Here is a 16,684-nt window from a genome sequence, read left to right on the forward strand (position 1 = left end):
TCGATGAAGCATTTGAAAAGATGGAAACTGTTGATGGATTTCGATTACATCAAATAAGCGACATAAAACATCGAATAGGGAAGGATAGGGAGTTGAGACTTGGATTGTATAAAAAGTATCGCAGAGCCGTGAATGCTCTGGACGGAGTTGACACCGCTCTTGTAGTATCTGGCATGGGACTCGCTGTAGCAGGTATCGGTTTACTATCAACTATAATCGCCGCGCCTATCGTGCTCGGCATGGAAATAACCGCTGGAGTCTCGGGACTGGCAGGAATAGCGATAAAATTCATTTCTCGTAGGTTACAAAAGAAAGCATTAAAACACGATAGTATTCGGATACTCGCCGAAGCAAAGTTGAACAGCATTGAGGATCATATTTCGACAGCAATGGCCGATTGTAAGATATCCGAGGATGAGTTTCGTTTAGTGCTGTCAGAACTCACCAAATACAACGAAATGAAGCAGGAGATTCGATCAAAATCTTGTAAGACCAGTGGTATTAGCGAAGACGAGAAAGTGTGTTGGTCACTCCCCTGCCAGAAAACCAGGGTCATATGTTATATAGTCGTCCGGCAGTAAAAAATGTTACTTTAAATTTGGTTACTGAATTCGATGATATTAAACAGAACTTGAGTGCAATACCTAATATTTCTACGCTTATTATTGAAGTCTTGTTCGGAGATGTACCGGTAGATGCCTTCGAAATATTACCAGGTCTATCGATTAAATTGCTCAAGAAACACAAGCGTCAACGTTGCAGTATTATTCATATCGGAGCATCGCCCGTTGCAACCCTCGAGGGGGTCCAAATTATTAAAAGTGGTAGTATTTCTCTTACTAAGATATTCTTGCCGTTTAATATACATTTGATAAGGTTGATGTATACTCTCAAAACATTTAAGCAAGACCAATTAAAGACTATTATATGATCGTAATATACACTATGAGCTTATATCCAGCGCTCGATGAAGCAATTGAAAAGATGGAAACTGTTGATGGATTTCAATTACATCAAATAAGCGACATAAAACATCGAATAGAGAAGGATAGGGAGTTGAGACTTGGATTGTATAAAAAGTATCGCAGAGCTGTGAATGCTCTCGACAGAGTTGACACCGCGCTTGTAGCAACGGGCATGGGACTCGGTGTAGCAGGTGTTGGTTTATTTTCAACTATAATCGCCGCGCCTATCGTGCTCGGCATGGAAATAGCCGCTGGAGTCTCGGGACTGGCAGGAATAGCGATAAAATTCATTTCTCGTAGGTTGCAAAAGAAAGCATTAAAACACGATAGTATTCGGATACTCGCCGAAGCAAAGTTGAACAGCATTGAGGATCATATTTCAACAGCAATGGTCGATTGTAAGATATCCGAGGATGAGTTTCGTTTAGTGTTGTCGGAACTCACCAAATACAATGAAATGAAGCAGGAGATTCGATCAAAATCTTGTAAGACCAGTGGTATTAGCGAAGACGAGAAAAAAAAGTTCATAGAACAGGGGAGGCAACAAGCGCGTCAATTATTCCGTGCCAAAACCAAAGAACTGGTTGGAGATTAAAAATAGATTGCTTACTATCGTTAGATCACATTTAGACAAATGCTCACATAAATATATATAATAATGGAGATCGAAAAAGCTATTAAATGGAGAGAATTACCACAAGGTTTTTATTATATCAGTGATGTCAAACCAACCAAATACGGTTATCAATTGTTTCTTATCAATTTACAAGAAGAGTGTAATTATATAGTCTGGTCTCCTAGTAAAATGAACGAAGAACTTGATAAAAATGTTGAATATCGCTTAATTGATAAAAATAATAAAGAATATTTTTATTACCATTTAGGCTCATCTAAAGCAATGATTGGCCCCAGGTATTGGTGAGCTAGACCCAATTTAACTTAATCTCATGACTATCATTGAATCGCATCATCATTTTCGCAAAAAAAATCCCCCCTGTAGTAGCATTATAGGTATATGAATCTGGCTCCAGTAGAAGTGGTCCAGAACCATCATTACCTATACTACTCATCACATAGCTGGACACTGTTCTTGAAACTTGTTGAAACATACACAGCAATACCATGTGTTGTGTCTCCTGGATAGACTTGATATCCTGGAAGGTCTCTTTTACTGTAGTCATTGATGTGAGTTTCTATGAAACACAAAACATCAACCACACCAACAAACTTATCCTTCTTCACATCTTCGAAATAAGCACTGAGGGATTGAACAATCAAGTGAGCCACCTTGAGTCCATCGCCATGACTGTTCTCTACAGGGTGTGTCCAGGTGAACAGTCTTTCATTCTGCAATCTAGTCATCTCATCCAATGCTTTTTTGTTTACTACAATTTTGTGTTCAGCAAAACCTTCAAGTTTAGGCCTTTCCTTGATTTGACCCTTTTTTTCAAAAATCCCAAAGTATCAAAAGGCACCAGTTTTCCACTAGACCTATTTATGTGTCAAGCTTGGTGAAGAAATATTGTACGTTTTTCAAGATCTGCTCCAGAAATGAGCACTACCACCATTTTCAATCGAAGTTAAAGTTGTTGCCATGGAAAGTCGAAAAATATTTTTGTTTACAAATCCCAAACTATCAAAAGGCACCAGTTCACCACTAGACCTATCTATGTGCCAAGTTTGGTTAAAATATCTCTCATGTTTTTTTAGTTCTGCTCCGGAAACGAAATGTGATGGACGGACGGATGGACGGACAGAAGGTCGAAAGGATGGACGGCACCCATTCCTATATCCCTCTTCCACTTCCTGGCGGGGGATAATAAAGCTGTAAGTATTTCATGTCAAGCTGGTACAGCCCCATCACTGCTTATTGCTGAACTCTCACAACTCATAACAAGCCAATCTCATAGTAGTTCAGTAATAAGTTCTTGTCACTTAAGGATGACAGTTTTGCAGGCTATCTTCATTTATCTTTATGAAGAACTGTCAAGCTTCAAAACCTGAACCTGCCCAAAGAAGACATGTAAATGTTTCACTGATCTGCCTTCACTTCATTTATGAGAGTTTCTATCAAACTTGAATATGGCAAAATGTTTAAACGCTAAGTGCCATTGTGTCTAGTAGAGATCTAACAGGACCAGTAGATTTTTCATTTGTGCTGTTCTTTTGGACCACTGACAAGTGTTTGTGAGTGCCAGGTGACCTGTGAAGGTGACTACACTTACAGATCTGTAGTCCTCGCTCAGGCCTTTTTTGCGAAGTGTGTCGACCAATCCCGAAACATCGTTGTTTGTGTGATTCTCATATCGTAAAGCATACAGCATCACCATACGGAGCATATCCAGAGGGCGCACACTGTCACTGGACATGAGGCTCTTGATCTTCTGTAAGGAGAAATGATTATTTTAATTGAAACAAGAAAACAGCATTATCACTGTCCCCAGGGCACATTAGACTTTTGTTTGTGCATATAGTAGTGAACAATAACAAAGATGAGCATTTCTGATTAAATGCAATGCTTTTATACTTACCTGATGCTACACAGTGCTTTAGCTTCCCTACCTTATACAAACAGACAGTACTGGAACGAAGAGACGGTTTAAACAGACTACAGTCTGTGCCTCGGCATCCACCAGTTATCCCCCTTGGCCCCTACTCCTCATATTCTTCACTGGATGACATCAGACGTAGAGGACACATTGGCGCCAACGGTAAGGCGGAGGAGGAGGACGGAGTCCGGGTGGGCCTATAGGTGTAGCGTCAGGTAAGTATAAAAACATTGCATTTAATCAGAAATGCTCATGTTTTACCTTACCTGACGCTACACAGTACTTTATTCGACTGATGGAAGGCGGGCTTACCGTGAGAAGCGCCAGGCACACTGAAGAAGCACAATCAAAACCGTCCGGCAGGAAGCTCAGCAGGCAACAGCAAGCAGCGGCTCCCGGGACGGCAGGCAAGGGGATAAGATGCAGTCAAGCCCTCTTGGAACAGAATGGTGGTCTGAAGGTAGAGAGAACAATGCTTGACAGAGGGTAAAAGTAAGGTATTCCGTGACCGTCTCAGCACAAGGGATGGTCCTACCTTGTCGATAGGCGTCGGCGGGGCCATTGGGGCCGCAGACAGCCATGTTCCTCTGCCTCGGCACAGTCAGTGGCGTTGGGGTTGGTCAGCTGCTGGGCCAGGACAAGTGGACCAAAGCTATGTGTACACGCGACGTCCTTCACCAATATGTTGCGAAGATAATGGCTGGCGAAGACAGTAGTAGATGACCAGAAGCATCCCTTCATGATTGATCTGACGGAGACGTTAGCATGGAGGGCCAGCTAAGAAGACAGGGCATGGAACTCGTGTGGATTGGAGGCTGTAGGTGGTGGTAAGTCAGCACGACGATAAGCTCTCAGGATAGCAGAACGAAGCCAGAGGGAGACTGTATTCCACTGCTTGCGATGTTGCTGAGACACCTGAAGATAACGCCGAAGGGCCCGAACTGGGCAGAGAGCGAGCTCCAGGAGGTCATCAGGGCCAACGATCTCTGAAAGAGACGGGACGTGAAATTGCCGATCCGTTTGGCCGGGCAGTTGGTTTTTGGCGATAAAGTCCAAACAAAGGCCAAGGTGAACCAAACCGTGAGGACGCTGGTCGAATCGGACACGGGTCCAGGGCATGAAGCTCGCTATCCCTGGCAGCTGTTGCAAGGGCCAGGAGAAAGCAAGTCTTCAAGGTGAGATCTTCAAACGAGGCAGACGCAAGTGGCTCACACGGAGCCTGGCGTAAATCCTGCAGAACAACATTGAAATCCCAAGCTGGAGGGCGGAACATCTTAGTCTGGTCCTCCAGTCGAAAACCTTGGATCATGGCAAAAAGAGCTGGGACCGATGATAGCCTCGAATCTCTAGCGATCTTGAGGACTGAATTAAGCGCAGCAAGATAGGTCACAATCTTGGAACCAGCCAAGTGACGGGATTGGCGAAGGAAAACCAAAAAATCAGCCACTTGTGGAATGGTGGCCTCCACTGGAACGATGCGCCTCGACAAGCAGAAGGTCTGGAACGACCGCCACTTGTCATTATATAGGGATCGAGTGGAGGGACGATGAGCTCTGGAAACAGCTGCCGCAGCAGGCGCTGAAAAGCCTTTAGCGGTCAGAGACTTCTGGAGACACGCCAAACGTGCAGACTGATGCGGTTGTCTGGTATGAGGATTGAGCAGCAGATTTGGCCACGCCGGGAGACGCAACACAGGTTCTCCGGCGAGCTGAAGGAGCTTGGGAAACCAAATCCGGGACGGCCAATAAGGCACGAGCAAAAGCAGACCCAAAGGATAGGTCCGGGTCGCCTTCTGAATGACCTGGGGGATAAGAACTGGGGTCGGAAAAGCGTACGCGCTTCGGCCGACCCAAGACAGAGCGAGGCCGTCTTCTTCCCAAGCAGCTGGGTCCGGGACCGGAGACACGTACACCGGCAATTGGTGGTTGCACACCGTTGCAAAGAGATCCACGTTGGGAGTCCCCAGGCAATTGCACAAGAACCAGTAGGCTTCCGGGTGGAGCATCCACTCTGTGGGGGACGGGCGATCGGGTCTTGACAGGGAGTCGGCTAAGATGTTGCGACAACCTGGAATGTGACAGGCTCGTATCAGAAGAGGAAGACTGTCAGCCAGATGAAACAGGCGAAAGGTCTGCTCCAGGAGAGAAGCAGATCGAGTCGATCCTTGCTTGTTGATGTAATACACCACCGTGGAGTTGTCTGAGGCAACCATGAGATAACTGTTGTGGAGGATCAGGCGCCAATGACTAATTGCCCGAATGACCGCCTCCCACTCCAGATTGTTGATGTGCCACGCACTTTCCGCAGGAGTCCAAAGACTGGAGGTGGTTTCCTGGAGAAGGTGTGCGCCCCATCCTTGGAGAGATGCGTCCACGAAGAGATGGTGAGTGGCCTCAAAGCCTGTCATAGAGGAACCACTCAAGACGTTTGATGAGACTAGCCACCACTCCAGGAACGGACATAATTCTCTTGGCAGAGGAAGAAGGGACACAGCTGAAGACGACCCCTGGATGTTAGATCCTGAGCCGAGGTCAACAGCCCGAGAAGACTCTGCCACTGGCGGAGATCCAGAGGTTGAGAGAGGGCTCTCCTGACCCAGGATTTGATTGCTGCGAAACGATCCAGAGGAACTTGTATCAAGGAGAGGTCTGTCAGAAAAAGACCGCCTATGAAGGTGAGATGGCAAGAGGGAGTTGAAGGGTGAAATCCCGCTGAAGAATCAAGGTTTGATGGACGCCATGACCGAGGATGCAGTCGTCGAGGCAGGCCCCGAACCGAATCCCCCTGCGGTGAAGAAACACCACGATGGGATGAGTTACACATGTGAATAACCACGAAGCCATGGAAATGCCAAATGGGAGCACTTTCCACTGAAAGTGCTGGCCCAGGAAGATGAAGCGGAGGAAACGACGATGTGTTACCTGAATGGGAACGTGCAGGTAGGCATCCTGGAGATCCAGACTGATGAGGTAGTCCATCGGTTTAAGGAGGTGGCACAGAGACTGGATGGAGATCATCTGGAAATGTGGCGGAGGCGCGAGATAATGGAGGTTGAATAGCGCCAGATTGTGGATCATTCGAAGGTGGGATGAACCCTTTTTGGGCACCAGGAAGATTGGAGAATAAAACCCCGGAGTGATGGAATCGGTGTCCAGGAGATCCACTGCGTTCTTGGCGATCAGGAGATCGATATTGGCCTGAAGATCTGGCACATCACGAGGTCGATATGGAGGTTCCACGGGAGTAGTAGTCAGAGGAAGACGGCACGGAGCTGCAGGCGGTAACCATGACGGAGGATCCGAGTAACAAACGGATCCTGGAGCAGCTGCCAATTCCTCCAGTAGGTATGAAGTCTCCCTCCTACTGGAGACGGATGAACCGGGACAACTGGCGGAGGGAGATGCCAGTTGCCGAACGTCCGAGGAAAGTCACTTCCGTTGCCGATCCCCCCCCGGAAAAGCGTCCATGGCAAGGAGGCTTGGAGGACCGACCATTGCTGGGGGACTGGCGTTTGGGCCGAAAAGAAGAGGATTTCCTCTTCAAACTGGTCCTCTTTCCGACATATGATTTCCTCTGCTGAGAAAACTGGGAAGAAAAGAGCGTCCCAACTCTGGGCCTCCTTAGCCACCGTCGGGATCTGGCCGTTGAAGAGCGTCGACCCAGACCAGGGTTGGCGCATCAGTTGCGTCTTGAATGACGGGTCCCAGGAGGACTGCTTGAGTAGAGCCGAATGTCTAGCTATGGTGAGAGAACCAAGACAGAACTGAATGTAAGTCACCATGTGTACCAGTTGGCTCTGTTGCCAATCCAGGACCGAGAGGAGCTGGTCATTGGCCTCTGAGGGATACTTGTCCAAACAGTCCTGGATGTCTGAGTTGGCAGAAGCAACCGCCGACAGTGGGTAAAGAGTGTGACGGAGCGTAGCATCCATTCTACCAATTTGAGAATCCAACATCGGGACCGCTGTACTGGGCCGGGAGGATCCTACAAGCAACCGTACGTCCTCATCAACAGGAGGAGAAACGTTGGAAAAGTCCATGGAGTGGAAAGGACAGTGGTTTTTCCGGAATCTGGGCACTTTGATGGATGGCTGGACCGGTAGTGTTGGTTGAAATCATGTAGCAAGGGCCTTAAGTTTGTAAAATGGGAATTTACGACACCAATTTTCTAACTCATTTGCGATCGGGACCAGTAACATCAGTGTGTAAAATTCATTTCTCTAACTTTTGAGAAAATTTGTCACCATTGAAAAGCAGACTGAAGACCAAAAAAAGGACCACTTTGTGGCGGGGAATAAAAGTTAATGATGATGACAGTGATCGTGACCTTTTGACATCATTATAACATGTTAAAGGAATTAAAACTAATAAACTTTATATAGTTACCTGCATTACTCCTACTTAATGCATATTACTGCTTTTTGTTGACAGAAAGAAGAGCAGTGTGAAGTCTTGCTGAAGAAGTTGTTTTAACTGCCCTTGAGGACAACCCTATCACACAGCCCCTACATGACCAATGGAAGTGATGACATCATGGTTACTGCTAGGAGCCGGATCATCTGAAGACATTGTGGGGAGGAGCTCTGTGATGGGTGGGTCCGTGTAGACGTAGTTATGCAGGATAAACAAATATAAAAAATACCTAGAGATTTTACCAGAATTTTTAACTTATCCTGCATTACACCTTAATTCAGTCTGAATCCGACTGAACTTGGTGGAGGGCATACCTTCAGATGTGGTATTTTCATCCAAACTCAGCGTCCAACCACCATTCCTGTTGACAGGGAAAGAGGGAGTTAGGTATGCCGTGTATCCAGAAATCGATTCAACTACAGGAAATAACAAAAGTTATAGTTTCATAATTGATGTACTGAGCTAAAATGCGCATATCATGTAGCCTTCTAGTCAAGGGTGGTACGCACCAGTGAGGTAAAAATCCTGGCTCTGGAAAGGCGTAGGCATCAATGATGCAAAAACTGTGTCTGGTCTTACAAACAGAAGGAGCAAAGTAGTGCTTGGAGTTCCAGAATTTTCGTCATATCTGCTGTAGAAGAGAGTGTGAAGGGTCTGCTTCCATTGAGAAAGAGCCAGAATGAGCGCTTCCAGTTCGAGGTTTTTGATGTGCGATAGCTTCTGAGCGGCAGACCACAGCTGTGAGGCAACCTGTCCTTCCAGGTGCACTCCCCAACCTTGAAGAGATGCATCAACAAATAGGGGTGACGAGGTTGTTAGCTCTGTCAAGGAGATGCCTTCGAAGACTTTCGATTCCATTGTCCACCACCGGAGGTGAGGTATTAGACGGTCCGGGATGATGATGGATATATACTTAGTCAAATTAAAAACTTCACATTTTTAAAAGTAATCCCATATATGATATACAACGGACAAATGTATCAGAGAAGGTAATTTTTAATCATTAATGTCCGAAGAAGGATTTTAATTAACGGTGGTAACCATAATTTGTTCCAAGCACCTACGGTATTCTGTAATAACATCAACAGTTTAAATCATAAGTCCCAAGCACAAAATCTGATGGCACACAAGTTCAGTAGCATGTATGGCCACCATGTGCATTGACAACTGCCACACATGGCCTCCGCATGGACCTTGTGATGCTTGTGAACACATGATTGGGAAGACAACGCCATTGTTGCTGCAAAATGGTGCCAAGATCTTGCAAATTCTGTGGTTGGTTCTGGAGAGTGCGCAGACTTCTGCAAAGAGCATCCCAGACGTGTTTGATGGGATTGAGGTCGGGAGACCTTGATGGCCAGTCCATGATGTTGACTCCCGCATTCTGAAGGAAATTCCTTGTCCAAATTGCTGTGTGGGGTCTGGCATTGTCGTGTTGGAAGATCAAACCGAGTCCATGTGCTGCCATGAAAGGCAGAAGTTCTGGTGCCGTTCTGGTGCCAGTACCTGGTCGCGGTAAGCAGCAGTGTTGAGGTTGCCACGGATGACAAGAAGCCTGGAACGTGCATTGCCACAGAAAGCACCCCACACCATGACACTTCTGCCTCGAAAACTGTCAACTTCCTGAACACAACACTGGGCGTAAATTCATGACAGCGCCTCCACACCCTCGCCCTACCATCAGCAAATCGAAGATTAAATCGGGATTCATCACTGAAGACAACTTGAATCCAATTCCTCTGAGTCCATCGTAAGTGTCGCTGTGCCCACAATTGACGTTGACGTCTGTGTAATTGAGTCAGAATCGCCCCGCAGTATGGCCGTCGTGCTTGAAGGTGAGCAGTTTTCAGACGGTTTCGAACAGTTTGCGCACTCAGTTTACCCCTAAACAGTTCATTTCTGGTTGATGTAGCCGTCAAAAATCGGTTACGGAGGTGACGTAAGACAATCTGACGATCCTCTGTTGAATACAATTCCACCTATCCCTGGGTACAGGTTGGAGGTCTCGACTTGTTTGGAGACCCCGATGAACTGTAGGCAGAATGACGCCTCGAACTGGACGCCTCTCAAGTGGAGGAATGACGCTATCGGCTTGGTGATGCGTGTAAACAGCCACAGGGCCAAGGAAATTCCAAACGGGAGGACCGCTCATTGGTAGTGGACTCCAATGAAGATGAATCTGAGGAATTTCCAGTCTGCAGGATGTTAATATGCCTGAGCATGGTCATCCTGAAGTAGGGTGGATGATCCAGGTAGTGTTGTTGAAGATGGTGAGATTGTGTATCATGCGAAACTGGTCTGAGCCCCTCTTGGGGATAAGGAAGATTTGCGAATAGAAGCCTGGTGTTATGGCTGGGCCCCTTTGGCCAGCATCATGTCAATGTTCGTATGAAGGAGCTGCTGCTGAGTAGGGGGTCCACAATGGGCAACGATGTGAGAGGTGGGTTGTCTATCAGGGAGATCCTGTAACCGTGGCGGAGGGTGTTGGTGACGTATGGGTTCCCCAGGATTTCCCAGTTCCGCCAATATCTGTGCAGTCTCCCACCTACAAGGGTGTCGACCACTTGAACAACTGATTCAGACTGAGTCCCCATGTGTTCCACCTGTCTCTGAAGATAGGCGAGGATGGTGGTGAGATGATCCAGCCTATGGGGTTTATCCTCGGATAAGTTCTGTAGGATGGCCCTGGAAGAGGACACCATGAGGGATAGGTATGAGGAAGTGTCTCACTATACACCCACGCATGGTGGTAGGGCGGTTAGAGCCTGTCATGCGGTTGAGGTCCTCGTCCAAGATATAATCATAGTCTGCCTCTTGTATCTGGGTGCCTTGAAGGAGGGGGTAAGCGACAGCTGTGGCCATGTGACCATGTCCTTGATGAGGGGAGAGAAGGAGCATTGGCCTCAAGAAGGTCGGCTAGCCAATCTACCACCTGGTTGAGACCAAGGTGGGTGTTGACCTCCGTAGTAGATCCTTCATACAATGGCTCAAAGGAGCCCTCTGAGTTCGACAAGTAGCCGCTGGAACGGCGCAGCCTTGCCGGTAAACGAAAATATGGTCGTAGTGGAGGTTAGCATGGGTGACCAGGTGGAGACTACGCCTGAGGTGCCAGCTGACATAGTTATTGCAGAACCTGGGGTGTCTATCCTGGCTGATGTCTGGGTGAGGGATGACCTGACCGGGGAGGAGGCGGGCTCTGAAATGTCTGACATTTTGTTTCGTTTACTGGCCTGTTGGGTCTTACGCTTTCGGAATAGTCTAAGATATTTAACAAAAACTGTAGGAGAAAGCGGGAGACAGTCTTCACATTTTGTTGACTGGGTGCACAGGGACATACAGTTTAGGCAGAGGGGATGGGGATCCCACACCGATTTGTTACGTCAGCAAGATGGCTACAAGCAGGGTGAAATCACAATGCATCCCCGCCCGATTATGTACGCTATAATCTTTGTCCCAGTCATGTGGGTTTATGAAAAACAAGTTTATAAAAACCTGTATAACAACACCACTTTAATAAACAATATAATTGCAAGCATACTTCAATAATGAAGTATCAGGCAATGAAAAGAATACAGAACGCAAACCACATGATGCACGTGGCAACGTAAAAAATTCAAGATGGCTACAGAAGCAACAAGACATGTGAATTTACCTGAACTAGGTGTCAAATAAATATGCTGTGGCATAAATCATGTGAAATGTATGAAGATACAAACCGAAATATTCACTAAGAATTACCACAACAAGTTGAGAAACACAGGTCTATCCACTGTGAGTAACAGCAGTAATGTGAACACCGTGATGTCATCACTTCTGTTGGTCACTTGGAAGCTGCGTGATAGGGTTGTCCTCAAGGCTAGTTGAAACAACTTCTTCTTCAGCAAGACTTCACACAACTCTTCTTTCTGTCAACAAAAAGCAGTAATATGCATTGATGAGTTGCATGCAAAAACAGGGGCAGCTCCTGCCCCAACCTTTACCTGAATGCCCCAAACTCTGCAACTAGCCGCCTTAAAAACAAAGTTACACACATGACCAATGCAGTAATACTTGAAAACAGGAAGTCCTGTGCCTCTGGCCACTTTAATAATAAAGTTATAAGAACTTCTACTATCAAAACATCAATGTGAAACCCAATGTCCCTTGCTTGATAACAAAGTTGGGAGCAAAGTTGTAAACAAACAGCAACCGATCGATCAGTTCATCGGGGTTGGCAGGGCATTGATGTAACCTCAGGAATGTGCACAAATATATAAGACTTGTCCCAAAGACACCGAAATTATTTATTTGTCAACATAATCCATTTCCCCATTGATTTACTTTTGCCACCAATGTTGGAGGAATTCTATTCCCGTTGAGTAAAACACCTTCTACTGGTTGTCCCAAAGACAGAGCTTTCTTTATGTTTGGGGACAGAGCAGTATGACAGCCAGATCAGAAGAATAAGCAGGGTGCTGAAGCCATGGTGTGACTGATTTGAGCACTGTTCTGACAGAAGAGCACCCTTTTCCTCTTCTTCTCACTTCACACATATCTTAATATTAATTTTATATTGTAATTGCCTCCAGAGTGCATCATAATAAGCTTTTGGAAGATAGTCCACCATGATGACATCCTTGGCATCCCAGAACATGGAGGACAGTCTTTGCCGTATTTGGTGGTGCTGATGTCAAATGCTTGAACCCTGGTTTCATCTGTAGTCACAAATCCTTTCTGGATCAGATTCAAAAAGAGTCTGTCCTTTTTTTGATCAGATGTCAGAAGCTATGGACTGAGTGAGTAAGGTTTTACTCCTCTTTGGGCAATATTCCAGCCATATTATGGCAAGGGACACCAGAAATGGGTTTCACACAGTGTACCCATGTGGAGAATTGAACCCGGGCCTTCAGCGTAAACCACAAGGCTACCCCACTGACCCCAGAAGCTTAGGAACCCAGCAAGCTTATTCTTTATTCATTGCCAATGTCCCTGTGAAAAATGCTTACTGAACTAACAATATGACTGGATAATGTTTGGTGCTGCTAATGTCACAGGCTTTCCAGGACCATGGTTGTCTTCAAGGCCCTCCCTGCCCATGTAAGCTCTGCTACCCACCTCTTTACAGTGGTATAGTCAGAGCCATTTTCTGCAAGTACTTGATTACCATGATTACTACACAGTCCTCAAGTTTGTCCATTTTCCAAAAGTCACAGACCATTGTTTAATTCAGTCTATTGTCACAGCAAAACAATTAGTCTGCAGAAAAAGGCATTTAAGTGAAAATGGCAAACAAACTTCACAAATGACCTTTACTGTGATTTTGCACTCATATCTAGGTCACTTAAAACCTTTTACATGGGGCAACTTAATAATTAATAACACTCTCTACAGGATCAAGGAAACCCATGACAGTTAAGTATTGTGAAAGGTCAAGCAGCAGGAAAAGACAGTATCCAACTCATGCTCAAAACAGATGTGCAAAACAGAACAGCACACCAGAAGAGTGTGATGCTGTGCACCCCAAGGTGCATACAGGACATGGAGACAGTGGGAAACTATGCGACCCAAGGTGCATACAGGACATGGAGACAGTGGGACAATGTGCACCCCCAAGGTGCAAACAGGGCATCGAGACGGTGGGACAATGTGCACCCAAAAGTGCATACAGGGCATGGAGACAGTGGGACAATGTGCACCCAAAGGTCCATACAGGGCATGGAGACAGTGGGACAATGTGCATCCAAAGGTGCATACAGGGCATGGAGACAGTGGGACAATGTGCACCCCAAAGGTGCATACATGGCATGGAGACAGTGGGACAATGTGCACCCAAAGGTGCATACAGACCATGGAGACAGCAGGACAATGTGCACCCAAAGGTGCATACAGGGCATGGAGACAGCGGGACAATGTGCACCCAAAGGTCCATACAGGGCATGGAGACAGTGGAACAATGTGCACCCAAAGGTGCATACAGGGCATGGAGTCAGTGGGACAATGTGCACCCAAAGGTGCATACAGGACATGGAGACAGTGGGACAATGTGCACCCCAAAGGTGCATACAGGGCATGGAGACAGTGGGACAATGTGCACCCCAAAGGTGCATACAGGGCATGGAGACAGCGGGACAATGTGCACCCAAAGGTGCATACAGGGCATGGAGTCAGTGGGACAATGTGCACCCAAAGGTGCATACAGGGCATGGAGACAGTGGGACAATGTGTACCCAAAGGTGCATACAGGACATGGAGACAGTGGGGCAATGTGCACCCAAAGGTGCTTACAGGGCATGGAGACAGCGGGACAATGTGCACCCAAAAGTGCATACAGGGCATGGAGACAGTGGGACAATGTGCACCCAAAGGTCCATACAGGGCATGGAGACAGTGGGACAATGTGCACCCAAAGGTGCAAACAGGACATGGAGACAGTGGGACAATGTGCACCCAAAGGTCCATACAGGGCATGGAGACAGCGGGACAATGTGCACCCAAAGGTCCATACAGGGCATGGAGACAGTGGGACAATGTGCACCCAAAGGTGCATACAGGGCATGGAGACAGCGGGACAATGTGCACCAAAAGGTGCATACAGGACATGGAGACAGCGGGACAATGTGCACCCCAAGATCCATACAGGACATGGAGACAGTGGGACAATGTGCACCCCAAGGTGCATACAGGGCATGGAGACAGCGGGACAATGTGCACCCAAAGGTGCATACAGGACATGGAGACAGCGGGACAATGTGCACCCAAAGGTGCATACAGGGCATGGAGTCAGTGGGACAATGTGCACCCAAAGGTGCATACAGGTCATAGGGACAGTGGGACAATGTGCACCCAAAGGTGCACACAGGTCATAGGGACAGAGAGGAAGCTACCTGGTGACACCCTTAACTTACTTTTTATTTTAATGCCATGGACAAACCTTAGTCGTTTTATGTTGCTGTTCCATCTAATTCCTTCAGCCAGTTAAGAGAAGAAGTCAAAATTCATGGACAGGCAATGGAAGGGCAGCAAACAGACAACATGCCATGCCTACAGCTCACTTGTATTTTCCTCTTTGTGCAGTGACAAATAAGATTCGGGGGCTGACTCGGTGTTGGAAAGGTAACTTACGCTGCTGGTAAGTAGTATCAAAAGGCTACTGCGGGTTGCATAAGTAGATTTGAAATATATATGAAAATGACTTAGAACCCTGCGGGTAGATCTAAAAAGATAAAATGAAAATATGTAGAAAGGGTGATAGCCTGCGGGTATGAGTGAAAATGAAAATACTTTTGGGGCCACAAGCCATATAATGATAGTTTACAGAACGATTGGCTTGCAAAGCCCAAAACGAGGTAAAAAACCGAGAGCCCCCAAAGTGATAAGAAAGTATAAAATGAGTGAAGATGATAATGTTAAATATATACATATGAGAATTAAATACTGAATCCAGTGAGTTATAACATCCAAGTAATGTCACAGAACTAGATTGAACGGTGTCAGGAAGCACTGATGAGTGTTAGTAGCACCGATAGGAATAACAGTTCAGTCATGCGGGTTGAGGCATTTGATTAGAAGCAGAATAATGTAAGTCACAACACACACGTTGGTCAAGCCTCTAGTGAAAGAAAGAGTCACTCATAGCATAATGCTCGTTGTGCTTTCCTTAATGTCTCTTCTGGTGTTCTGATGTATCTGGTGAAACAGTCTGAATGATCTCCCACACTTGCACTAGCAGCTGTAGTTGCTGCACCAATGGGGAATGAATGTCCAGAATAAGCACTGGATTCTAGCCTGCCCTGGTGAGAGAAAATGTTCAGCCGGGACAAGAAGACAGTTCTAGTAGCAGCTCTAGAGTTGATTCCACGAAAGAGGATCACTGGGTTTTGCTCGGTTCAACTTCCTAACTTGAAGCCATGTCATACAGGTCATGTAGGACACCCAGTCTTAGATGTAGCGAACAACGCTAGTTGCACACCCTTTTGAAGGGATCTGTTTGGAAGCTTTAAGGTTACGATGCACTTATGTTGTGTCTGTTCAAATTGCACATCACTCACTGTTAGATGTACATCTGTATCAAACGACGAGGCACATGTAAATTCTCCACGGCGGAGAAATCCAAAATAGGCAGGTATGCACATACATTGCATAGCCAGATCGTTGAAATATCCAAACACGCCTACTTGTAACTGAGCCACTAGTTTACATAAAACACTGTAAGTAATAGGCAAGCGCTACTTGTAGATATTGATTGCGTTTCTTGTAACCTCCTAATAAAGTCTGTAGTCTGTGTACAGCTCCTGAAGATACATCATCAAAAAGGGTCATGATACCAGCTTGGAGGTACATGAACTTGATACCAGCCAGATAAATCCACAGTGTCATGTTTCAGTTTTAGCACTCCAAAAAAACAATGGCTACGAAATATTGTATATAGTCTCACTTATGGTGAGAGGGCCGACTGGGTTCACAGGTTGCTGACCATGCTGAATTTCAACAGAAAAATTACATGTCTGAGCTGGGTGGGCACTGTTGCAGAAGTACATCTGACTGTGGCACCACTCTGCGGAATTCACCCTGTGGAACGGAGATAGAGAATCAGCAAGTTTGTTCGTTAGCTGTCTGGGAAAATCTCTACTTGCTCCTGTGGCTTGTCTTGACTCCTCTCTGGGTTGTCGTTGTCACTGGTGGTGGTAAATGTACTTGTAGGAGGTTGTAATTGTTGTCCCAAGTTCATGACGATAGACCTCAGTTCAGCGATCTCCCTGTAATGAAAACGCTGTCACTG

The 16,684-nt window shown here is 46.3% G+C and overlaps 1 protein-coding gene across 2 annotated transcripts in view; it reads right to left on the minus strand.

Annotated features, from left to right (window-relative positions):
- Positions 1–16,684, minus strand: part of LOC124127126 (vacuolar protein sorting-associated protein 45-like) — a 90,533-nt gene that overhangs the window by 36,500 nt on the left and 37,349 nt on the right. For both annotated transcript variants that reach the window (XM_046490580.1, XM_046490581.2), the window contains exon 10: positions 3,191–3,349. In XM_046490580.1, the coding sequence (XP_046346536.1) occupies positions 3,191–3,349 (159 nt within the window). The remainder of the gene's footprint in view (positions 1–3,190; positions 3,350–16,684) is intronic.

Source organism: Haliotis rufescens, unplaced genomic scaffold (genome assembly GCF_023055435.1).
Source record: "Haliotis rufescens isolate VD_foot unplaced genomic scaffold, xgHalRufe1.0.p SCAF_1, whole genome shotgun sequence".
Lineage (NCBI taxonomy): Eukaryota > Metazoa > Mollusca > Gastropoda > Lepetellida > Haliotidae > Haliotis > Haliotis rufescens.